At 43.2% G+C, this 26684-nt stretch overlaps 1 protein-coding gene across 8 annotated transcripts in view; it reads right to left on the reverse strand.

The window, feature by feature from the left end:
• Positions 1-26684, reverse strand: part of LEPR (leptin receptor) — a 147877-nt gene that overhangs the window by 112888 nt on the left and 8305 nt on the right. For 6 of the 8 annotated variants that reach the window (XM_029617720.1, XM_029617721.1, XM_029617719.1 and 3 more), the window contains exon 2: positions 5026-5081. In XM_029617720.1, coding sequence (XP_029473580.1) covers positions 5026-5081 — 56 coding nt within the window. Of the gene's footprint in view, positions 1-5025; positions 5082-18027; positions 18170-18364; positions 18508-26684 lie in introns of all 8 variants that reach the window. The other 2 variants (XM_029617722.1, XM_029617723.1) reach the window with 2 other exon arrangements.

Below are 26684 nucleotides of genomic sequence, written 5' to 3' on the forward strand. Positions count from 1 at the left end.
AATTGGAACAAGGTTGAAAAAGAACTTACAGTGAACAAGTGGACTGCAATTCAAAACATGATTAGCTAAAATAAAGTACAATTCAAAACATATTTACAGTGGGATTGGTGGACCAGCGTCTATAAAGCTCGATTCATCGGATTTTAGCTCTCAGGGAACGCTTGGCTGAATAGATGTGATCGCAACTGTGAGGAGAGTACACCATTATCCTCCCAGTTTGACGAGATATAAAGACGTTTTGCCCTTTAAAATGTTCTCATTTATTTCCCCCAAGGAAGCCACTTGCGTGGCGAAATGAGGGTTCCTTATCGAGTGTTTTTTCAGAACATGATGGTGAGCTAAAGGTCACTGTTATACTGTGTTTCCCCGATAATAAGCCCTAGCTTGATTTTCAAGATTTTTTGAGTAGGGCTTGAACTATAAGCCCTACTCCAAAAATAAGCCCTAGTTATAGGTAGACGCGCGGTTGCACCCCAAGACTTGCCCGACCCCCCCCCCCCCCAAGACTTACCGAAAGTCCCTGGGGGGGGGGGGCCTACACTGCTGTGGATGCTTGGAAAATTAAAGGTATTAAAACAGAACTAGTTATTTGTTTCTTGACTGACTTTATGTAACAAGACTTCCTGTACCTGCCAGGCATGCTCATTAGGTTTCTGATGACTCAAAAGGCAGATTTATGGTAAAAAATATATATATAAATAAATAATAAATAGTAAAACTGCCCATAATTGATGTCAGTTTGGATATGATACCCCCCCCCCCCCCCCGTGCATTCCTTGAGATAACTATACAATTATTTGATTAGTTTAGATTTCATTATTTCCAGGACACAGTCAAATTTTGGAAATTGCTGCAGGAATAGATTATGAAAAAGACAGGAATGATTAACAGAGAAACAAACCAAGCTTTGGATGGTGTGTATTATTTCAACTGCACAGATTCATTGTAGTAACTTACCAAACATATGGGCACAGATGAATCTGAATATGGCAATCACACTAAGGAGCCAATGTTTTTCTAATGCAATTATCTGCAGCTTCACATTACAGCTATAGGTTCTAAAATGTTAATTTCCATCAAAAATACCAACCTGTAAAACCATACACCTGAAAAACAATATTATATTCTTGCTTAAATAAGATGCAGACAGCTCAGCCTGATATGCTGGCTTCATTAGAACTGTGCCTTGATAGGGAGAATTCATCTCATCAAAAAGGTAATTAAATTACAATCTAAGATTAAACAAAAGTAAAATTAAACACGGCAAGGACAATTTTGATACTGCCCGCAGGGCTTGCCAGCCCATGGATGCTTTGTTGCTGCAAGGCTGCCAGCTCATTTTCAAAAAGGGAAACTCCTCGCACAGTTGAGAGTATTTTTGTACCCGTGTGGCTTACACCTGCACAGAAGCAGGTGCCCCAGTATGAGCGGGAAAGTACACATGGAGATTTGAAGATACACGTCCCTTCCATCCAAAAAGTCTAACATCTATACAGCAAGGCCCCCTGCTCTCCATCTCCCCTGCCACAGCAAGTCCCCAAACTTTGCAACAACCTGAATAGTTCTGAAAATTGCCCCTAAAGGATTTAGTACAGAAGGCTAAATACAGAGTGCCTTCAGTGTACAAAAAAATGTCTTTAAACAACCTCTACCCCTTCCCATCCCCAGAACATTTTGCTTTTAAAGTTAGAAAAAAAAGAACTAAATGTAAATCTGTAACATAAAATAATTTATTAATTTAAAATTTGTTACTCAATCTATCTAGCTAAGATTTAATTTTTAGTTGCAGCTGAGACATAAAAAAAGGTCCCTGCAACTTTTATTCTTGTTTAAAGAGGTAATACTTCATAGCAGGCAGGAACCAAATGTCCTTTTGAAAGACATTAAAGGCTGGGTAGCCATGGCAATGATGACCACTTTAGGCTTCTCTTTTTACCCTGGAAATTCAATGGAGAGAGGACAATTTTGGTACCTTATAAACTTCAAAAATATTCTACATGCTAGGATTTTACCTAAGTGGCCTCATCCCACCCTGCTGCCTCCTGTAATGACACCTCTCTATCAGCAGAGGCTTCCAGTGAGCTCTGCTCAGAACTACCTAAGCCATCTCCTGCCTCAGCTCACAATGCAGCCTCTTCTCCTCCAGGGGACCTCAGCGAGCTTATCCTCCAGCCTTGCTCCTCCTCATTGCCTGCACCACACCCAATCTCCAGGCCTATGTAACTCAGCCTCAGCATTGTAATCTTGTCTTCTCATGGAGTCACTCTTGGCTCTTTGACCCAGCTGCTGTTTCCCTGCCTTATGCCTTGTGGCCTCTGTGCCTTCTTGCTCCTTGCCTTGTGTCTTATGGGCCTTCTTGCTCCTCCCCTTGTGGTCTATGGGTCTTCTTGCTCCTAGTATCTCAATCTGTGGCCTACACTAGGCCTTACCTTGTCTACAGGTCTTCGGGCCTATTGCCTAGTGGCCTACAGGCCTTCAGCCTTGTTGCTTTTGGGCTTCTATGTTCTCCATTCTGTGTTACCTTTGTCTGACTTATATAAATCCTGAATCAATAATACAAAAATGAGAGCATATCAATGCTCTAAGTTATCGCCCAAGTCTGCCTTATTTGGTCTTGTTCTTGTCCAGTCTTGTCTGATCCAGTATCCTGTCCTGACTTGTCTGTTCTAGTGTCCAGTCCAGCTCCCTGTCTGTTCCAGTATTCTGTCCATAGCTCCAGCCGTGTTCCTGCCCAGCACTCTGTCTTGTTTGTATCAATTCCTGGCTGCACACACTGCCTCATCTTCTCTGTCCTTTTCAGCCCTATTCCTTGTTCTGTGTCCAAGTCTCCAGCCTGTGCCTGTCTCCAAGCCTGGCCTGTTCGCCACATCCAAGCTTTGGTCCTGTCTTGCTCCATAGTACTGACTCACCATGATGTACTGCCGCCACAGGAGTCCTACTGGCCCCCAGAACCCAAGGGATCAACCTGCAGGGGAAGAGGCTGGTTAGGCAGAAGACCGGCCCTAGTCCTGCCCTCCCATCCTGCCTGGCAGTTCTGTGTCGCTCCTGGGGTAATGTACCCCCAGAAGCAGAGAGATCCTGACACTATGGAGATATAAGTGATCCTATTGAATCGACATGAGTGATATCCTGAGGATATCACATACCCAAGGTTGGGATATTATAATTAACACCTCTCTTGGAGCCTATCAGACACTGTTGAAATTCAAACTGGCGTATGATAAACGTTGGGTCTCAGAATTTAGTTAAGCAATACATTACCTATTTATTCCTGTAGTCAATAATGGGCAAAAGAATGAATGCCAATTATATTTATTACCCAATCACAGCTGTCACTTTAAAGAATAACGTAAAAATAGATGAGCTTTCTTTGATTTAAGAGAGAGATAGAGAGACTGAAACAGGGATATTCATGAGGTAGGATGTTACCTGAAACCTGTTTTTAGGCTGAAATAAAAGGAAAAATGAGTTTCTTTGTGTGTGACTTTTTCTAGTGGCAAGAAATCACTTATCCAGAGATGAGTCTTGAGTGTATGTAAACTGAAACAAGGATAATCTTGCTGTTTTGCAGAAAGAGGAAATAAGGTAATTTTTAGATAACTTTTGGTTTTATTTTATTTACAGTTAACTGAACAGTACTAAGATATTTGCTTGCATTTTATTATTATTATTAGGAAAACTGAGTTGCAGGGAATAATGGGGAAAATGGTTGTGATTTTATTTAGAATAGAGAGAGAAGTTTAATTTGTTTTGGGTAGCATAGACTGCATCTACCCAAGAATCCTGCTAAATGCCTGGTCTGAAACCACACCAGTCATCAGAGAATCTCCAAGCATCTAGACCAGGGGTCGGGAACCTTTTTGGCTGAGAGAGCCATGAATGCCACATATTTTAAAATGTAATTCCGTGAGAGCCATACTAACTACAACCCCCTATCCTCCTGACCCTCCAAGACCTACCAAATTAATTTACTACAACCTCCCCCCCCCCCCCCCCGCCCCAAGACTTGCCAAAAGTCCCTGGTGGTCCAGCGGGGGTCCAGGGCTCGCAGACAATAAAAACGTAAAAATCTAACAAAACCCCCCACCCTCCTGACGCCCCCCAAGACCTCCAAAATTAATTTACACAACCCCCCACCCTCCTGACCCCCCCCCCCCTCCAAGACCTGCCAAAAGTCCCTGGTGGTCCAGCGGGGGTCCAGGGCTCGCAGACAATAAAAACGTAAAAATCTAACAAAACCCCCCACCCTCCTGATGCCCCCCAAGACCTCCAAAATTAATTTACTACAACCCCCCACTCTCCTGACCCCCCCCCCCCAAGACCTGCCAAAAGTCCCTGGTGGTCCAGCGGGGGTCCAGGAGCGATCTCCTGGACTTGGGCTGTCGGCTGCCAGTAGTCAAAATGGCGCCGACGGCCCTTTGCCCTCACTATGTCACTGGGGTCGACCAATGGCAGCGGTAGCCCCTGTGATATAGTAAGGGCAAAGGGCCATCGACGCCATTTTGATTACTGGCAGCCGACGGCCCTTTGCCCTTACTATGTCACAGGGGCTACCACCGCCATTGGTCGACCCCAGTGACATGCAATTTCAGGTTTGCCTGTTAAAGCCTAATTTGCACATCATATTCCATCATTTACATGAGGGTAGGCATTAATTTTAGTGCCCACCCATTAATGTCTTCCAAACTTGGTTTAGTGTGTACCCAGGAGCATTAGAGTATAGGATGGGGGTTTTTTTTTGTGCACACTAAACCAAGGGATTCTCAACCTCTAGACCAGGGCTCCCCAAATCTGTTCTAAGGACCCTACAGCCAGTCCGGTTTTCAAAATATCCATAATGAATATGCATGAGATAAAATAAGTTACATATGGAGATTCTGTATATGCAAATTTATCTCATGCATATTCATTGTGGATATCCTGAAAACCCAACTGGATGTGGGGTCCCCAGGACAGATATCGGAAGCCAGACTCTGTATACACACGTGCTTCCTGTATCAGTTTGCGTCCTTATAAAAAACTTACCCAGCTGTAGAAATGCAGTTAAAAGAGTTTGCCAAAACATCGCTAGTTCAGTGGATCTGAAAAATACCAAAGTGTGAGGAGGTTAAACTTGTGAAATAAATAATCCCAAATTCAAACGCATGCTTTCAGCTTTAGCAATAGAAATTAAGCTTTACGATGGGCTTGTTTTTTTATATTTTACAAAAGTCCAACTCTGCATGAGAATATACTTTACAGCAAATCAATATGAATCTGGCATCATATTTTAAAGAATAATCTAACTAGGTTCTCTCTTTAAATGAGGGCAGCTAAGGATGACAGGGTCATGACAGGATAGGGATAATGTTCCACTAAGGAACACTACTTGTAACAGGAATTCGATATCAAGCAGCCAAACTGGCACCATTCAAATTAGGCAGCACACTTCAAGCCACCACACTTTTTTTTTTTTAATTAAATGCTTCTCATTTAATTTTCTGGGTCCTTATTACAATATTGCGGTTCCATGTTGTTTGGACACAGGTTAACCGACTGAACCACATATCTGTACTAAAGGGATTTTCCCCATTTTATTTATTTATTTAAAAGAACGCGTATATACTCGCCAAAGGCAAAAGTTTCACAGCAGTTTACAATAAAAGAAAAAAAAAAGATTCATAATAAGAACATTCATAAAAAAAAAACAACATTAAATCTTAACACACAAAATTTCTTTACATAAAAATGTCAGAATACTAAAAATCAAGGAAAAACATTCATTCGTCAAATGTTACCTGAAATAAGAAAAGTCTTCAAAGTGTCCTTAAAGGTTTTTACGCATGGGTGAAAAATGCTTAGCACATCTCACCCACTCAGGCCGATACAATACAGTGCGCTCAGATGAGCGCATTTAACCCGTGGTTAGACACGTGTCACAACCCCTCACACCACAAAGGGTTTTGCGCGTCCAAAGCGCACATCCAAACCCCCCTCCCCAAAACTAATAGCGCTCATCACATGCAAATGCATATTGATGAGGCTATTAGCTATTCGCCCCAGATACAAAAAAAACCAAACGTGCGCCCAAGCCGCACATTTTAGCGCTCAGAAATTAATGCCAGCCCAAATCAGGCGTTAATTTCTGAGCAGCCCAAAAAAGTGTACTGTGTTATCTCACCCTAGCTTGATGGTACCTTGTTATAGAGTCCATCATGCTAAGGTGAGAGAACATAGTAGAAATTTCATCTTTTTGAGACTTTCCTCACTCCAAATGACGTCAAATCTTCACCAAGGTGTACTGTGCTGTTCGTACATCTCACTCTACATGCGAAATTGGCCCCTAAACCCTACAACACTAACACACACCTTTCCTTGACCTATTAGGTGGCCCTCCTATAGAGATATAAATACTTCCCTACTATGAGGGCCTTGTAGATAGAGTCTCTATCTCTCTGTCTCTCTCTCTCTACTATGATATATAATTTGATAAGTGAACATTAATTCAAAGCATATGAAAGTTAATCATGGATATGAGCCTGTTGTGATCATCTTTTGGAACAATGGTATATAAAACATCTAAATAAAATAAGTAAATAAATAATGAAATACAATCTATGCACATACATTTTCTGCTTAGTATGCACATTTTTATGTTATTGTATTTTTTAAACTCCTGCTGAATAAGATAAAGCAACTGCATTGGGATGACACTCTTTTCTCTTAGCACATGAATAAATAAAACGTGCCCACTGTTATGTTTTTGTAAGAATATGAACCCTGGGCCGAGGTGAGAAGGAGGAGCCCTGTGAGCCTCACCATCGGTAGGCGTGGTCTCAGTGGCATAGAATACAGTTGTAAGGTAGAGACTTTATTATGAAGGAAGGAAAAGTAAAGCCCGCGGAGCGGGAGGTGTAGATAAGAACAGTTCTGAGCAGAGAGGTATACCCAAGGTGATACCTCAGACAAGAAGATCCGGTAGAGCTTGGTACACCAGGAAGGCTCTTCAGAAGTGTAGTAAATACTTCAGATGTGCAAATCCGGTAGTGGCCCACAGAGTGGGGTATGCCGAAGATATCTGTACTGCAATGAAGATAAAGTAGTCTGAGGTGCAGGGACCCGTGGGATCCTGTAGATAGGTGTGGCAAACCTGCAGCGCAGGGAAGACCACAGCGACTCCTACTGAGGAAGAGACGGTAGTGGCCCGAGGCACAGGGTACACCGTAGAGGATCTAAGTAAGGCTTGGTATCGTTGATGTCTGTAGTAAAGTACTCACAAGAGGTAGTTCCAGGAGAGTGTCCTGAGAAGCAGGACAGGTAGCAGTCCAAGGCAGGAAGGCCCACCGAGGAGCGGATAACCAAGAATGCGGAAGGGCCCCCGAGGAGCAGGTACCCAGAGCATTCAATGCCAAGAGAGAAACCTGGAACCAGAAATCCAAGGATGGAGCAGATTCAGCAACGAGGGAACTCCTTGCTAACTCATAGAAGCATTGGGCCAGTCAGCTTAAGTACAGCAGCGAATTGACGTCATCCGGAGGGGACGCCCCCGAGGTTCCCGCCATGACGTGTACAAAGGTGGCCCATGCACGCGCGGCTTAGATGATTCCTGAAACAAGATGGCGGTCAGCATCGCCCATGCCATCCCAGGAACACCAGGTAGGTCGGCGGTGGTTGGCGGAGGCCGCCATTCTTCCCAGAATTGATGGTGCAGGATAGAAAGAGGTGAGCATGTGTGGTCGCAGCTGTCTGCGACCCATGGGCGTAACACCCATATTTTGCACGTCTTATTACATTGCGGCCTTAGCATGGCACACATAAGAGAAGGAGGGGCCCAAGTGGTCAGAGTGATGGGCTAGAAACCAGGGTTCAAATCCTAGTCTCCCACAAACATTCCTTATGACATTAGACAAATTGCTATCTCCCACTGCCTCTGGTACAAATTTAGGAGCCCTGTTTACTAAGGTTTGGTATTTTTCTTTGGGGGAAATAAACTACAGTAGGGATAAAGCGGCAGTAATTAGTACCACAGCTTTCACATCTCACAAGATCTTTCCTGGCTGTATTTTACTGCTAGGAAAAATACAACAGCAAAATGCCCCTAATGCATAGCTCACGACGGCAGCCCCACAGCCCAGGGTTCCTCAAACTGGCCAAATATGCTTCCCAGCCTCAAGAAAACCCTGGGGGTCTCAGGAAACCCCTTCCCATCCACCCATCAGGCAGCCCCAATGGTAAAAATTTAAAAAAAAGAGTGTCCTACCTCTGGCCTCTTCCCCTCCCTCCCAAACCCCTTTTAGCAAAAAATTAACTCCTCCTCCGATCTCCTACAACTCCCCCCCCCCCACACACACACACACACACACCCTTGCCCACCCTCCAACTCCCTCCTTGCATTACCTAAAGCTCTTTGGTGTTCTAATAGAGCCTGGAGTAGCCCCTAGGGCTCCAGGCCCAGTGTTGCCATTTTCAAAATGGAGTCTTCCAACCTATGTAATACTTTGCTCATTATTTGAAGGGGCAAATTATGTGGCACCAGATGGCATCATTTTGGAAATGATGGTACCAGGCCTAAAGCCCTAGAGGTGCTCTGGACCCCACTAGTCCACAAAAGAACTTTAGGTATTGAAAAGTGGGGGGGTCAGAATGTGGGCCTGGGAGGAGGAGGGGGGGGGGAGGCAGGCAGGTTAAATTTTGCCAAAAGAGGGTAAGGGTCTTGGAGGGAGGCAGAGGTGCCAAGTATGGGATATTTTCTTTTTTTTTTTTTTTTAACCACTAGGGCCACCCGAAGGCGCCATAGGAAGCAGACCTATTTGGGCCACTTAGGACTTTAAGCGTCAGAAGCATTGGGCTATGGGTTATGCTCCCAGGAAAAGTAAGCTGAGGTGTAAACGAGCTTGCCTTAAAAATGCGGCTTGAGCATTTTCAAGTAAGCTGCATTATTTTATTTGCATCAGATCTACTAGTACTGAGCTGATTTTCATGCATATGCAAAACAAACAATGTAGCAAGTTTGTGAGGCATGACTTCCCTTGACCAAATCCATGCTGGCTTTGTCCCATTAAACAATGCCTATCTATATATTCAGCAATTTGTTTTATTATTTTTTTTAATAGAAACTATCATTTTACCTGGCACAGACATCTGTAGTTTCCTGATCACTCCTTGATCCCTTTTTAAAAATTGGCATTACATTGGCAACTAGGGATGTGAATCGTTTATCTGACGATTGAAAATATAGGACAATATTTTCAATCTCATCAGATATCGGGGGTCCCCGATAGCGATAGGAAACCCTATGATTCATTTCGTGGGTTCTCTTATCGTTATGGGGGGGGGGCAAGAAGAAAGGGCACTTATAAAAACACAGCCCGCCCCTTTAAAATTAGTTCTTTAGTATCCCCCCACCCTCCAAACATCCCCCCCAAAATAAGTACCTGGTGGTCCAGTGGGGGTCCCAGGAGCGTTCTCCCGCTCTCGGGCCGTCGGCTGCCAGTAAACAAAATGGCGCCAATGGCCCTTTGCCCTTAGTATGTGACAGGGTATCCGTGCCATTGGCCGGCCCCTGTCACATGGTAGGAGCAATGGACGGCCGGCATCTTTAAAAATGGCGTGGGCCATCCAGTGCTCCTACCATGTGACAGAGGTACTTATAATTGGGGGGGGGGGGGTTTGGAGGGGTCCAGAGGGTGGGGGATACTAAATATCTAATTTTAAAGGGTTGGGCTGTGATTTTGGTTATCGGCTCGGCGCAGCCACTAAAAAAAAAAAAAAGACGTTTGGACCACGGGAAAATAATTTCCCAATAGTCCACGAATCTGAAACTGGAACCAATTCCGGTTCAGATTCACATCTCTATTGGCAACCCTCCAGTCTTTAAGTACTATAGACAACGTTACTGATTGTGTATTTTGCTATTGGAAATTTGTAAACTATTTCATTTTTCTTTCAACACTCTGAGATGTATACCAACTGGTACAGGTGATTTGCTATTCTTTATTTGTCAATTTGCCATAGTACATCTTCCAGGTTCACTGAGATTTGTTTCAGTTCCCCTGAATTATCATCTTTGAATATCATTTCTGGCATAGATATATCTCTACCAAATTAATATTGCACCCAAGCCTACATAATCACACCATCTCCATTGAACCTTTTTTTTTTTTTTTAATTTAAGAGGAAAAGACTTAAGAGGCCAAGCCCATGAAATTTCACAGATTTGGACAAAATCATGAGTCAGAAAAACTTTTTTTTTTTTTAATATATTTTTATATGATGAAATCCTACTAAAATGTGACTAAAAAACAAGCTTATCAAAATTTTCTTTCAAAAAATACTTCATTATATAACCTGAAAGCATAAAAATAAATTCAAAGCTTGTATCAAAGGTAGCACAAAAAAAAAACCAACATAGCTCAGAAAAACTTAGCTAGTGAGATAATGAAGTTTCTTACAAAAATGCTTCCTGAATGAACCTGGAAGCTTTCATATCAGTTCAAAGCTTGCATGAAGAATAGTTCAAGTACATGGTAGGCATTTGCCATGGAAAGGTGAAGTTTGTTCTATAAGTGATAGGGATGTGAATCATTTTTTAACGATTTAAATTATCGTCCGATAATTTTAAAATCATCATTAATCAGTAAGGGACTCGATACAATAGGAATTCCTTCGATTTATTGTGAAAAATCGTTAAATCAAGTACGGGAATTATTTGGGGGGAGGGCAGGAAAACCGGCACACCAAAACAACCCCTAAACCCACCCCGACCCTTTAAAACCAATCCTTTACCCTCCCCCACCCTCCCAAACCCCCCCAAAATGTTAAATTACCAGGTGGTCCAGTGGGGGGGGGGGGGTCCCGGCGCGATCTCCCGCTCTCGGGCCATCGGCGCCATTTTGGTTACCACTGATAAAAATGGCGCCGATGGCCCGATAAAAAAAACCCACCCCGACCCTTTACAAATTACCCCTTTGCTTCTCCCACCCTCCCGACCCCCCCCCCCCCCAAAAAAAAAACCTTTTACATGTACCTGGTGGTCTAGCGGGGGGTCCGGGAATGTCCGGGAGCCATTCCTTCAATCATACCCTCGGTGCCGGTGCTGGACTGGTTTCAAAATGGCGCCGATCGCCTTTGCCCTCACTATGTCACAGGGAGCAACCGTCGCTCCCTGTGACAAAGTGAGGGCAAAGGCGATCGGTGCCATACTGGCAGTCGATCGCAGGCATACAGGTGAATCCTATCCCAAGACTAGGACTTAATTCAGGGCTTCACAAACATGTCCTGTGGATCCCTTAGCTATGTCATGGAGACTTGCTATTTGCAAATTTATCTCATGCATATTCATTGTGGATATCCTGAAATCAGACTGGCTGTGGGGTTCCCAGGTCAGGTGTGGTAAGCCCTGAGTTAAGTCCTAAGTTTATTATAAGTAAAGAAATGATTAACTTTCATTGACTAAGACAGAAGTCAACTCATTCCTATGCTTATGGGCATTGCTACTATGTGCAATACTTGCATGATCATAAATATGGCAGTGTTATGAACTGGCTTTTTCATCCAGCTTAATGAATGTTTTACAATATAGTATTTTCACCATTGAATATTTAATATCTTTCTGATATTATATTTTGATAAAGTGCATTTGTGTGTTCTCTACACATTAGTTGGGATGAATATATATTTATTTTATTTTTAAATATTTCTAGCCCATCTATGGTGAACAAGTTATACACATACATATGGAAACACACAGATGTACGCATCCACAATTTCTCTGAATGGAACATGCCACATTATACAAACTGTACCTCTTTCTGTATTGTACCAAGTGCAGCCTTTAAAACAAAAAAAAAAAACAAAAAAAAATCGCAGTTTCTGCACATGCAAATGAAGACTGAATTCTAGTCTTACAAAATTATGCCTTCTTTGGTGTCAAATAGCTCTGAAACAATTAGAAGTATACAAAACTTACTATATCAAATTAAGATTTTAGCAATGAAAAACTGTAATAGTTGTAAAGAGAAAATAAATCAGACCAATCAGATCAATGTTTTGTTTGGAGACCAGACCATTTTCATCTTTTGCATAACAGTGCTAGTCTGCCAACTTTCAACTTCTGGTTTATCTGTTTGGATAACCTCTGTTGCTTTGTGGGATCACTTCCAGAAGAAATAATATGTTGTTCCACTGGCAGCGGACTGCTATCAAGTTTAATTTCGCCAGGGGACCAAAAAGGGTTCAAGCTGTTTTCTTAACATTTTATACACAATAGCTTAAAAAAAAAAACCAAAACAAAAAAACCCAACATATATTACTATCGGACTGAAGATACATAAGTTATCTCATAAATATCTTTTCTAGATTTCTACTAATTTTTTTCAAAAGACATTACAGCAAAGTTATTCCTACTATCTCCTAAGAAAAACAAATTTTATTAATGTGAGTAATAAGAACATGAAGTCCTGGATGTTACTTTGGGGAAAACAAACTACAAATAATGTTCAAAAGCCAAGGAACTCCAACCATGACATTAGTATGAAACTGTTTAGTTTTGGAAACAGTCTCCAGGGTCCAAGCAGGAATTCTGCTCCTTCACAGCATAAGACCCACAAGAACTTCATTTGGAGATTTCTTCACATGGAAGCGCTTGTGGTTGAAATGCCATTTAGGATCACAGAACCTGCTTTTACTGCAGTTGACAAAGTGGTCGTGGCTGGAGCAGCTCAGCGCTGGATGTGCTCTTGCAGCTGTTGTGAGATGGTACCGTACGAGCTTGCAGACATGCTCTGAATGCCTTTTTGAAAGGTTACACAGTGTCTGGGCATGTGGTTGGCCTGGGGTTGTGGTGATGGCTCCTGTTTTCTTTTCAATGAAGGAAAATTCTATGGACCAGGCATATGAACACACTGAAGTCAAGCTTGAACCAGAAAAACGTCAGCCTGGTTTGCATTTCGTGGAAATTACAGATTTTCCCCAGATCCACTCGGGAGATCCATCTAGCAGATGCGGGGAACAATCCAAAGTGAATAAAAAAGAAAAAAATATGCTTCAAGTTTTCAAGAAACACAACAGATCTCACAGAGCTGATGAAATCAGCAGTAAATTTTCAGATCTGTGTTGGATATCTTGGATTTTTTTTTATTTTAAAAATAGTTTAAGCCAATTCGACAATCCTTTATAGAAAAAATATTTTCCCAGTTATCACATTTGTGCATCTCTACTATTGAACACCAATTGAATATTATCAATTCAATCACCCAAATTCTTCTTGGCCTCTAGAGGGAGAATAGAGCCAAAATCCCAAACGTAGCTGTCATTAAAGCAGAAATTTGGGAAAAATTAGGCAGCTAAAAAAATATTTGATGTGGGCTATAAAGATATTTGTAGTTCACAGTAGAAGAAGCCATCATAGGTTAACAAATTACATCCCTTCATTGTATCCAACAAATGGCCGAATAGGGATTTGCAATGATAAAGGTTTCAGTTTGTTTTGTATGGATGAAGTTAATTCAATAAAAAGTATCACCTACAACTTGTTTGCTGACCTTTACTATTATGTACCAAAATATATGCAAACTTTTAATTCACATCTAGCATCCCTCAGAACAGAATGTATTTAACTCCTGTTCAAGGTTAAAATAATTTTGGGCTGAGCCTCTACTATAGCTATGAAGCTCCCATTACTTTCTATGGAGTAACTGTGACACTAAGAACTATTTTACAATTTAGGGATGTGAATCGTTTTTGAACGATTAAAATTATCGTCAGATAATTTTAAAATCATCCAAAATCGTTAGAGTGCACGATACAATACAAATGCCCACGATTTATCGTCAGGGGCATTTGTATTGAATCATTAAACAGGGGGCGGGAAAACCGGCACACCAAAAAAACCCTAACACCCACCCCGAACCTTTAAAACAAACTCCCACCCTCCCGAACTCCCCCAAAATGTTTTAAATGACCTGGGGTCCCGGCGCGATGATCCCGGCACGATGTCCCGCTCTCTGGCCACGACTGCTGTGAAGAGAAATGGCGCCGGTGGCCCTTTGCCCTTATCATGTGACAGGGCAAAGGTAGAGCCGGTGCCATTTTGATTCCTAGCTCCTGACGTCACACGTCCAGGAGATCGCTCCCGGACCCCCGCTGGACCCCCAGGGACTTTTGGCCAGCTTGGGGGGGCCGCCGTATGGCCGGCGCCATTTTGCAATACGGCTCGAGTGCAAGAGGTCGTTCCCGGACCCCCGCTGGACTTTTGGCAAGTCTTGTGGGGGTCAGGAGGCCCCCCCAAGCTGGCCAAAAGTCCCTGGGGGTCCAGCGGGGGTCTGGGAGCGATCTCCTGGACGCGTGATGTCGGGAGCTAGGAATCAAAATGGCGCCGGCGCTACCTTTGCCCTGTCACATGATAAGGGCAAAGGGCCACCGGCGCCATTTCTCTTCACAGCAGTCGTGGCCAGAGAGCGAGACATCGCACCGGGATCATTGTGCCGGGACCCCAGGTCATTTAAAACATTTTGGGAGGGGTTCGGGAGAGTGGGGGTTTGTTTTAAAGGTTCGGGGTGGGTGTTAGGGTTTTTTTGGTGTGGCCAGAGAGCGGGACATCGCTCCGGGATCGCGCCGGGACCCTCCCACTGGACCCCAGGTCATTTAAAACATTTTGGGGGGGTTTGGGGGGGTGGGGGTTTGTTTTAAAGGTTCGGGTGGGTGTTAGGGTTTTTTTGGTGTGGCCAGAGAGCGGGACATCGTGCCGGGATCACGCCGGGACGCTCCCACTGGACCCCAGGTCATTTAAAACATTTTGGGGGGGTTCGGGAGGGTGGGGGTTTGTTTTAAAGGTTCGGGGTGGGTGTTAGGGTTTTTTTGGTGTGCCGGTTTTCCCGCCCTCCCCCGATTTACGATTTTTAACGATTTCAAAACAAAACAAAACACGATGATCCGATTTCCCTCCCCCCCAACCAAAATCGATCGTTATGACGATCGATCACACGATTCACACCTCTATCAATTGGAAAGAAAAAAGGGAAAGAAAGCTAGATTAATTAAACGTAATTTTATTGCTGTAATGGAACACATACCTATAAAAAATGTTAATTGCTTCCTATTTTTAAGCATTGCCTAAAATTTTGCATTCTAAAAGCTGTTTCTAAAAAAGCCAGTACTGCTTTTCCTACCTGGTGAAACAGTACTCATCTGTTAAAGATAGCTCTGGCAGAACCTAGCCTCATCTGCAACATGCGCACATCTTTTTTCTTTTTTTACACTCTCTCCATGTCTCACTTATGCAGTCACACCTCCAAATACTCACTTGCACTCCACAGATTTTCTACATGCATTCAATCTCTTTGCCACGTTTCCACTTATCTTCTCAGCTACAACCCACACATTTATAAAACAGATATATACAAGGGTACAACTATATTAGCAAGCACGACTCACACATACCAACTACTTATAGTACTCGGTAGCTATACTTCATGCTGTCATACCTTGAGCATATATACACACATGTTTCTGTCACTGCTCCTACATTCCACACACACAAAAGAACATGCTACTGACCATTCAGCATTCATAATCTTTCCTCACAGAGAAGTGTTATTTACAAAAGATTGGACCTTCTTGATTTGCTGTGCTGATGAATCGGCGCATACAGCAAAATGTGCAATATGCAGGTTGACCCTTTGTTTCACAACTGAACAGCTCCGCATAAAAGTCTAGTAGTGATGCATACATTATAAATAGTAACTATAAGCAGGTTATTAGGAACTAATATTGTATACTAGGTATACCTGCAAAAATAAAAAACTATTAACATATTAAAAAAAATAAAATTAACAAAAAAAAACAAACCAAAAAAAGTGAGAGCACAGTCTCAAATGCAGGTTCATGGGAAAGGATAGACTGCTCTCTTCCATTCCATTCCTCGCTGACCACTTCTGCTCCTGTTAGGGAGAGGGCCTCTGGGCTTCCTCCACTTACAGCTGCAGAAGCAATATGTTTGTATATAGCTGAAAAAGAAGAAAGTGAGCAAAACATCGCAAGGGCTTAAAATACTACCTTATTTATTTTATTCATTAATTTTGCTCTCACCTTTTCAATGCAAGTGTAAGGAGAATTACATTCAGGAACTAAAACCCTTAAACCCAAACTTAAGAAAATGCAATGGCACAAGAAGTGGCCCAAGCAGGAAACAGTAAGAAAATAAAGGTAGGAGAAATCAGATCAGAAAAAGTGTTAGTAAGGTAAATCAACTAAATCCAGTAGTGTTGCAAAGAACAAAAGGAAAGGAAGTAACACTTGAAAAAAAATAATAATACAAGTGTGAATGGAAGGTTCAAACCCGTACTCTCCCCTTATCAAGAGATGGGAATAATCCGGTCACAACTAACACGGCATACAGCACAGACGGAACAAAGATCAGGTGATCAGGTCTGGGACTGACCTGGTTTGGTTCAGGAAGCTTCTAAAGACTCAGTTTTTCCCCTTGCTTGCAACACAGCCTTTCTAGGTAACTTGCAACCTTTCAATAGGATAGCCGTGAACTGGTAAGCAATATGGGTGTGAATCGTGTGATCGATCATCTTAACGATCAATTTTGGCTGGGCCTCTAGAGGGAGAATAGAGCCCGTATGACATAGTGAGGGCAAAGGTAGCGCCGGCGCCATTTTGAAGATTTTGCCCTCACTATGTCATACGGGCGAACGTCGCCCGTATGACATAGTGAGGGCAAAGGTAGCGCCGGCGCCATTTTGAAGATTGGCAATACGGCCCGCGTGCAGGAGGTCGCTCCCGGACCCCCGCTGGACTTTTGGCAAGTCTTGTGGGGGTCAGGAGGCCCCCCCCCAAGCTGGCCAAAAGTCCCTGGGGGTCCAGCAGGGCTCCAGGGGCGATCTCCTGCACGCGTGACGTCGGGACCCAGGAACCAAAATGGCGCTGGCGCTACCTTTGCCCTGTCACATGATAAGGGCAAAGGGCCACCGGCGCCATTTCTCTCAACGCAGTCATGGCCAGAGAGAGGGAGATCGCGTCGGGACCCCCCCACTGGACCACAGGTAATTTAAAACATTTTGGGGGGGTTCGGGAGGGTGGGGGATTTGTTCTAAAGGTTCAGGGTGGGTTTTAGGATTTTTTTTGGTGTGTCGGTTTTCCCGTGCCCTATTTAACGATAGAATACAAATGCCCCTGACGATAAATCGGGGGCATTTGTATTGTATCGTGCACTCTAATGATTTTGGACGATTTTAAAATTATCTGACGATAATTTTAATCGTTCAAAAACGATTCACATCCCTAGTAGGCAACGCCATTGTTTCATTCTTTTTTTGATATGTGGTTATCTTCCTTTGCTTATTTAGCCTATTTGGTTTAGGTTGAATCTCTACGATTGTGTGTAATCCACTGAGATTTGTGGATTAGCAGAATAGAAATCATTTAAATAAAATAAATAAATACAGCTTGGCTAGACTCACACACAAAACAGACTGCTGTGCTTTCACAAGAGCATGCCATTCAACCAGAGAGCTCATGAAGTCAAACTTATAACCAAGTGTTCACGTACAGTAAGCACCTAAGGCTCTGCTAACAATTATACTCATGTACAGCTGGTAATCAGTCAAATGTGCTGCTCCCATGAGGGGTAACCTTCTGGATCCTTCCACAAACACCAAGGAACCCTATCATGAGGAATCTGATGGCAGGCTAGAGGGGGTGTTGAGAGCAACAGAACCTGAGCCCCTCTAGCCATGGCACAAGTGATGCAACCTTGTGGGTGGGGCCTTGAGGTCTGCACAGACAGCTGGTGAACGAGTCCTAGCACAAGTCCAGGAAGCTGCGACTATGGTTACATCCAAAGGGCCGGACAAGGCTGACGGGCCAGGCTGAAGGTGAAGACTCGAGCAAGGCTAAAGACTAGGAACCAAATGACCTTCTTGCTGAGGCAATGCTGTCTTGCATGGCTGGGATTTAAATAACCAGCTGTATGATGTCATCGAGACGCGCCAGGAGCCTGGATTCCCACCACGGGGTGCTCATAAATTTGGCACACACACACACCTAGAAGCAGGACTAGAGTGGCAACGTTTCCCTGCTGCAGCCAGTGGCCCAAGTCCACTGGTGGAGTCCAAGCGAGTGTAACCACTTGTGGGGGGCCATCCCACGAGTGGTGAACGCAACACTGGGCATCTCCGTCTCAGGTCTAGAAAACAAAAGCAGGGGGGGGGGGGAATATTGCAATTAATAGCAAAGTAGATTTTATAGCAATTTACCTCGTAATCGTGGACTAATAATAGACTACATCAAATAGAGAGAGATAGAGAGAGAGATATCCCCAACATTTAGTACAATCAAAAAAACTTAACATTTAACACAGAAAGGAAAGGAAAGAACTTACGGGGTATACGGAAGGACACTCCAGGCAATCTCCTTGGGGTTCAAGTAGAGGTCTCAGAGCACCAGCTGAAGTCCTATAGCAGCCATCTCAGTGATCAGTCAGGAATTTTCGGGAAATCATGTCACTGGGCCAGTCTAATAGTTCTACAAATGACCCACAATGGTGATAGTGGTAGTGCACAAATATGTAAAGGGTCTTTGTCCATTACACACAGCTGTTAGGGGTTGTAAGGTAGAGGAATTCACTAAAGGACTGCTAATGTATTTAAAGCAAGATAAATGATCTAAACATTCTACACATTTGGACCATCAAACGTAGAATAGCATTAGATGTGCATAGCTGTAACTGAGTGACTGACCCTCATATTTTATTATTTTGATGACATGTAGCCATAAGCTAATGATCACTGAGTGCAGTGCCAAATCTGGAAGACCTGAGTGCTAGGGGTGTGCATTCGGATTGACCGCATTAGTAAAACGCAACTCATATTTTTTTTTTTACTTAAAAAATTGATTCGACATAAACGATCGGATTTCCCACATATCGAACATAGATATGTTCGATATGTGGGAAATCGCGATTGTTGAGCCAAAATAAAAATATAAACCCCCTCACCCTCCTTAACCCCCCCCCCCCCGACTTACCACAACTCCCTGGTGATGGAGCGAGGAGTGAGGACGCCATTTCTGCAATCCTTGGCGAGAAGCATGTGACGTCGGCGGCACGTCGAGTGACGCCGGCGTCACGTGATTCCCGGCTCGTTCGCGCCGGACGGCTCGTTCGGCCCAAAAAGAACTTTTGGCCAGCTTGGGGGGGTCAGGAGGCCCCCCCAAGCTGGCCAAAAGTTCTTTTTGGGCCGAACGAGCCGTCCGGCGCGAACGAGCCGGGAATCACGTGGCGCCGCGTCACTCAGACGCGGCGTCACGTGATTCCCGGCAAGTTCGCGCCGGACGGCTCGTTCGGCCCAAAAAGAACTTTTGGCCAGCTTGGGGGAGTCAGGAGGCCCCCCCAAGCTGGCCAAAAGTTCTTTTTGGGCCGAACGAGCCGTCCGGCGCGAACGAGCCGGGAATCACGTGACGCCGCGTCTGAGTGACGCGGTGCCACGTGATTCCCGGCTCGTTCGCGCCGGACGGCTCGTTCGGCCCAAAAAGAACTTTTGGCCAGCTTGAAGGGGTCAGGAGGCCCCCCCAAGCTGGCCAAAAGTTCTTTTTGGGCCGAACGAGCCGTCCGGCGCGAACGAGCCGGGAATCACGTGGCGCCGCGTCACTCAGACGCGGCGTCACGTGATTCCCGGCAAGTTCGCGCCGGACGGCTCGTTCGGCCCAAAAAGAACTTTTGGCCAGCTTGGGGGAGTCAGGAGGCCCCCCCAAGCTGGCCAAAAGTTCTTTTTGGGCCGAACGAGCCGTCCGGCGCGAACGAGCCGGGAATCACGTGACGCCGCGTCACTCGACGTGCCACCGACGTCACATGCTTCTCGCCAAGGATTGCAGAAATGACGTCCTCACTCCTCGCTCGATCACCAGGGAGTTGTGGTAAGTCTGGGGGGGGGATTAAGGAGGGTGAGGGGGTTTAAATTTTTTTTTGCACATATGTACATATACCCAACTCATTGGATTTTTTTTATGTCCATATTGGCCGCAAGTGGGACCCCCTTTCGGACATAAAAAATATGAACATAAAATTTTGCTCTGCACATCCCTACTGAGTGCCTTTAATAAATCCTACCCAAGGCTGATAATGAGATACAAATGACATTATTCTGTCTTATGTGGGCACTTATTTGTGGATTCCCCTATTATATCTAGTACTGCTGTACTCTACAGGTGCTTATGACCTATCACATGAATCAAAGTGGTGGCCATCCTAAAATGCCAAGGAAAGGGTACTATGAAACTCTTCAAAGATACTCTGAGCCTCTTAACCTTGCTTTGGTTCCTTTTTCAAATATAGGATGCAATTATTTGCCAAACTCAGAAAATACCAGTAGGGCATAAATCCAGAATTTGAGTGAATTTATCAACTCCTGTCTGTCTATTTTTCAAATATTGCCCTAAGTTTCAAAATCATGCATTTTCTTTAAGGTATGCATTGCTTCATGAACTTGAAGCTCACAAGAATCCATCAGACACTCACTCTACATTTTGCCTCCATGTCTTGTTGTCACTCCATAAGCTATTTCTTTTAACATATGCCCTTTCTGGTTGAGAGCTATGACTGCAGTGACCGGGCCAAATGGGCAAGGGAAAAAGATTAAAAATGAGATAAAATCCTTGGCAGTTTGAAATGAAGGCTTGAGCACTCCAATAGGGGCCATTTCTGATTGAGCTAGAAGGCAAAGCAAAATGTTAACTTTTTGATTTTTTAATTTTTTTTTTTTTTTAAATATTGATCACTGTTCATGCTGTTTGAATCATTGCCAAAACCATATTTAGTTACAATGTTATCAAACTGATTGTGGATTAGGATCAGAGAACAAAAAGCCATGTACAATTGTTTTGATATGCAGGATACAGCTTTTCAAAAACAGATAAAGGGGGAAAAATGAAAAATCCCAAATAAGACTGTAAAACTGGCACTTCTAAATGGGAAAACGCTTCCCATGAATAGTAGCTTTTTTTTTGGTAGCCAGGAAAAGAAAGAAAGCATTAAAATCTATACTGTCTACAAAATATTCAATTTAAGTCCATGATCAGTTGATATGGTATGATATAAGGGCCAAGGCAGAGAGGAATCACGCAAAGTTCAAAAGTCCTACGTTTGGTAAAATGGACCAAGTCCTTTAAGAAGGCACTGGTGACATGGAAAAACAATGGCCAAACTAAAGAGATATCTGAAAAACGTTTTCAACTGTTTTTGCAAAAATTCTTTCAAAATGACTGATCAGTCTAAAAAGATACTTTAAAATTGCTTGCATTAATGATCCTGACACCACCGATGGCTCTTTCAGTTTGGTGGAAAAATCTTTAGTTAACGTAATAGGTGGGTTACCTAGAGTAAATTTAAAAAGTAAGGTTTTCATTAGCGGGGAGGGTTGGAAAAGCATCTCTTTGGACCGCTGGTGACAATTGACCTGTCCCTTTAAACTGGAAGAACTGTTACCTAGGTAGGGATGCCATCTTTGAGCTTGGGTTGTCGACAGTTGTTTTACTTCAAATAAAGGTAGTATATTTAAACTTTAGGATGAGAAGGTGATATTTAAAAGTGAATGCTTACAAAATATTCCTTTCTTGCAGAGTTTATTGATCCCCTGAGGCAGGCACTTCGGTACCGAAACATCAGCAAACATCGGTACCTTCATGCAAGCAGTTTTATGGCATATTTTTAGACTGATCACAGGCATTTTGAAAGATAAGTTCTCAATTGGTTTTGCAAACAATTTTTCAAATATGTCTTATAGCTTTTAAAAATTCTTTGAATGAATAGAGTTAGAGAGGGTATAAAGAGAGGATTATGTATAATTATAACATTCAATGCATAGAAGGACTATAGTTTAAAGTAGGGATGTGAATCGTTTTAGGACGATTAAAATTATCGTCCGATAATTTTAATATCGTCTTAAACCGTTATGGAACACAATACAATACAGATTCTAACGATTTATCGTTATAAATCGTTAGAATCGTGAGCCGGCACACTAAAACCCCCTAAAACCCACCCCCGACCCTTTAAATTAAATCCCCCACCCTCCCGAACCCCCCCCAAATAACTTAAATAACCTGCGGGTCCAGCGGCGGTCCGGAACGGCAGCGGTCCGGAACGGGCTCCTGCTCCTGCATCTTGTCGTCTTCGGCCGGCGCCATTTTCCAAAATGGCGCCGAAAAATGGCGGCGGCCATAGACGAAAAAGATTGGACGGCAGGAGGTCCTTCCGGACCCCCGCTGGACTTTTGGCAAGTCTCGTGGGGGTCAGGAGGCCCCCACAAGCTGGCCAAAAGTTCCTGGAGGTCCAGCGGGGGTCAGGGAGCGATTTCCCGCCGCGAATCGTTTTCGTACGGAAAATGGCGCCGGCCATACGCGTATGGCCGGCGCCATTTTCCATACGGAAAATGGCGCCGGCAGGAGATCGACTGCAGGAGGTCGTTCAGCGAGGGTTCCGGTGCCTCGCTGAACGACCTCCTGCAGTCGATCTCCTGCCGGCGCCATTTTCCGTACGAAAACGATTCGCGGCGGGAAATCGCTCCCTGACCCCCGCTGGACCTCCAGGAACTTTTGGCCAGCTTGTGGGGGGCCTCCTGACCCCCACGAGACTTGCCAAAAGTCCAGCGGGGGTCCGGAAGGACCTCCTGCCGTCCAATCTTTTTCGTCTATGGCCGCCGCCATTTTTCGGCGCCATTTTGGAAAATGGCGCCGGCCGAAGACGACAAGATGCAGGAGCAGGAGCCCGTTCCGGACCGCTGCCGTTCCGGACCTCCGCTGGACCCGCAGGTTATTTAAGTTATTTGGGGGTGGGGGATTTAATTTAAAGGGTCGGGGGTGGGTTTTAGGGGGTTTTAATGTGCCGGTTTTTCGATTTTTCGATTTTTCGATTTTTCACGATATTTTACCCCCCCAAACGGCAACAATACGATTCCCTCCCCCTCCCAGCCGAAATCGATCGTTAAGACGATCGAGGACACGATTCACATCCCTAGTTTAAAGCCCATTGTGGGCAAAAGACTACTGATTCGTATGAGCATTACAGAATAATATAATCCCCTCATAAAACAGACTATGAAGAGATTTTTTTAGAAAAATGTTTTTGGTTTCCACTGTAGCAGTTTATGCAGGAGTTGGTTGGTTTGATAGCGACATGCAGTGCCCCTATACATAGATAATGATCCAAACTAAAGGGAGCTTTACACAAGAGAGCGCCATGAATCCCGAATCCAACATACGTGGAAGCATTGTATCAAAATTTATCTTGAATTGTCTTGCATGTATACTATTTAGTGCAACTGCTTCTGCATCAGCAAGCCTGTCAATGTGCCCTACATTGCAAAGGCCACTCAAATATTCAATCATAGGCAGAAGTGTTGCGGTGCCTCTCTCGAATCAGTTTTTTTGAGAGAAAAAAAGTGTGTTTAAGAATTTTAAAGTTGCAATTAAAAAATGAAACAGTCCTCAAAAATCTTTATATAGCAGTCCTGCAAAAGTTAACCATCAAAGCCCAACAACGGCCAGTGTTTTGCAGTAAGCTTCATCAGGTGCTGTGTGTGATGAATTGTAAATCAACACTTCTTAAAAACGAACCAGTATCTGTTGAGTCATGGCAATATCACAAGATTAGCACACTCTAAAATGTCTATTTATGAAAGATTAATACTCATCTTTAGCAGATTTGTACCAACATTTCAGGCAGAAGCGTCTCACAGCGTTTTCAAAACAGGGAACAGTGGGAAAAGACACAGGTTAAAAGGGCACCTAGATGTCAATCAACGTGCTTACGTTGCCAATGGCATGTCCAATGACAGAAGATCTTGTGGCTACAAGAAAAAATAAAATGTGTTCATAAATTGAAAAAGATGTTTTTTTATCCATCCCAAAAGCACACTAAAAATCTATTTCAAGAGTTAAGCCATATGTTTAATCTTGTGATATTGACATGTCTCCGTAAATATTGGTCCATTTTAAGAAGTGTTGATTTATAATTTATTACACATAGCTCCTGATGAAGCTTACTGCAAAACACTGGCCGTTGTTGGGCTTTGATGGTTAACTTTGCAGGACTGCTATATAAAGATTTTTGGGGACTGTTCCATTTTTTAATTGCAATTTTAAAATTCTTTAAAAAAAATTGTTTTTCTCTGAAAAAACTGATTCAAGAAAAGTTACCACACACTTCTGCCTATGATTGAATATTTGAGTGGCCTGTGCAATGCAGGGCACACTGACAGGCTTGCTGATGCAGAAGCAGTTGCACTAAATAGTATACATGCAAGACAATTCAAGCTAAATTTTAATACAATGCTTCCCCGTATGTTGGATCCAAACTAGAAGGATCCAAACTAGAAGGAGCCAAACTAGAAATAGCAACAAATCTTTGGAAAAAATAAATAAAAATAAGAGGAAAAGGAAACAGATATAGTTCTCCAAAGAGGTGGCTGACAAAATAAAGGAAAATAAAGATTAGCATTAAAAAAAACACAAAGGTTCTCAAAAGGAACACCACTGGGAAGCATTTCTAATAAAGTTAAAGACAAAAGAAAAAGTTAGGATGGCAGAAGAACAGATAGCTAAAGAAATAAAGTGAGGTGACAAGATACGTTTCAGGTAATATGTTGGAAAAAGAAGGAATACCATAAGTGGAATAGTAAGACTGAAATATGACAAGGAGCAATGTGTGGAGAGAGATTAGAACAAATATTTTTGTTCAATATTCACCAAAGACAACTTTGGACAAAAAAAAAAAAAGAGACAGATTGCTGGCAAGAGTACATATGAGTGGAGTGGATGTGACTCCATTTACAGAAAAGCATGTCTGCAATTAACTAGAAAAGTGGACAAACCATGGGGCCGGATGGGATGCATCCTAGAATATTAAAAGAACTTGAAGTTCTGGCCTGTCCACCAAAAGATCTGTTTAATACATCTTTAGAGATAGGCGTGATTCCACAGGACTGAAGAAAGACAGCTGTACCTTGTTTCTCTCTCTTTAAAAAACATCAAGAAATCACTTTATTTAGGTGGGTTCTGGATTGGTCCAACAAGACTCAAGGAAAGCAAATTAGCCGATAAACACCTAATTTAGCCTCTCTCATTGTCCCATCAGACCAGTCCAGACATGTGAGATGTACCTAAGCAGTAGCTATCCTAGGTGGGGATATCTCAGAGCTGCTTCTAGGACTCCTGTTGCAAAGACGGTATCCATCTTGTCTGAAGGTCTAGCCTGAAGTATTTTATGAATGAGTGTAAACACGCCCATGCTGCTGCCTTACAGATATCCACTGGGGTCACAGACCTATATTCTTCCCTGAATGCCATCTGTGCTCTGATCCCCGAAGCTGCTTTACCCTTTATTATATATGCTGTGGTGACTGTCTCCTTAACCCAACATGCAATCAATGCCTTTGAGATTCTCATTTATGGGTCCCTGCAAGATCACTTGCTGTGTAGTTAAACTTAAGTTAAAGTTCATATTGTGCACTGTTTACTATCTGTACTGTGTTATCACGGATCCCATGTGTGTATGTCGTTTTCCTGGCAATAAAAATTATTTTGAAAAAAACAAAAAAAAAACAAACAGTTGATCTGACATGAAAAAGGTTTCACAGCTTTTACATCCCACCAGAGGACCCATCTTGCATCCATGAATTGTGGCACTTTCCTTTGCCCCAAATAGTCTGTTTTGTTAAATCCTCACAAGGATACTATCTGGTTCAGATGAAACTGACACTACCTTTGGCAGAAATGATTTTAACCTCCTCCCTTGAAAAAAAAAAAAATGAGGAAAGGATCGCTACAGGATAATTCTCGCAGTTCTAAAATCCTCCTGGCTGAACAGAGAGCTACCAAAAATACCATCTTCAAGGCTAGATCTTTTATGGAAGCTTTCCTCAAAAGGTTCGAATGGAGCCTTTGCCAGAATATTCAGGACCAGGTTCAGGTTCCATAGTGGAACTATAGCTGTTTCTTGGCGAGCGTTGACCCTCTTAAAAAATAAAAAATAAGACCACATCCAGGTGCACCACTACAGATGCTCCTCTAACTTGCCCCCTTTTATCCACACCATCTTCTAGGAGCTGCAGAATAGTGGATAAATGTGCTTTAGCCAGTGCTGGGTTTTTTTAACATTGGATATATACTGCCTAAATAAAACTAGGCAGTTTACAATTCAAACGTATATAAATGTGTTTAAAATACATTTAGCGCATACAATAAAATAAGATGAACCAAATTAAAACAATAAAATATTTGCCTACACCAAGCTTCAAATAACTTCCATGTCTTGACATAGGCTAAGGAGGTCGACCTTTTCTTTGCTTTTCAGCATGGCTGATATTACCTGGCCCAAATAACCTCTTTTGCAAAATATCTTCCACTCAAGAGCCATGCAGTAAGACAGTACAGTGTTGGCACCTCCATGACTACTGGCCCTTATCTCAGCAGGCCCTTGGTCTGGGAAAACTGTGCAGTTCCCCTTTTTTTGAGTGCAATCAAATCCACATACCGTGGTTATCTCATCCAATCTGCAGTCACCAGCATAACTCTCCCGGGGGGGGGTTGCGATTCATCTCAGTACACTTTCCCTACCTTTGGGCAAGATGGTAGGGAAAGTGATCATGCTATGGCCACCTCTGAGTTAGGTAATGCACACTGAGGGTAAAGTCTATACTAGGTTCTCT

This window comes from Rhinatrema bivittatum, chromosome 10, assembly GCF_901001135.1.
Source record: "Rhinatrema bivittatum chromosome 10, aRhiBiv1.1, whole genome shotgun sequence".
NCBI classification, from domain to species: Eukaryota; Metazoa; Chordata; class Amphibia; order Gymnophiona; family Rhinatrematidae; genus Rhinatrema; species Rhinatrema bivittatum.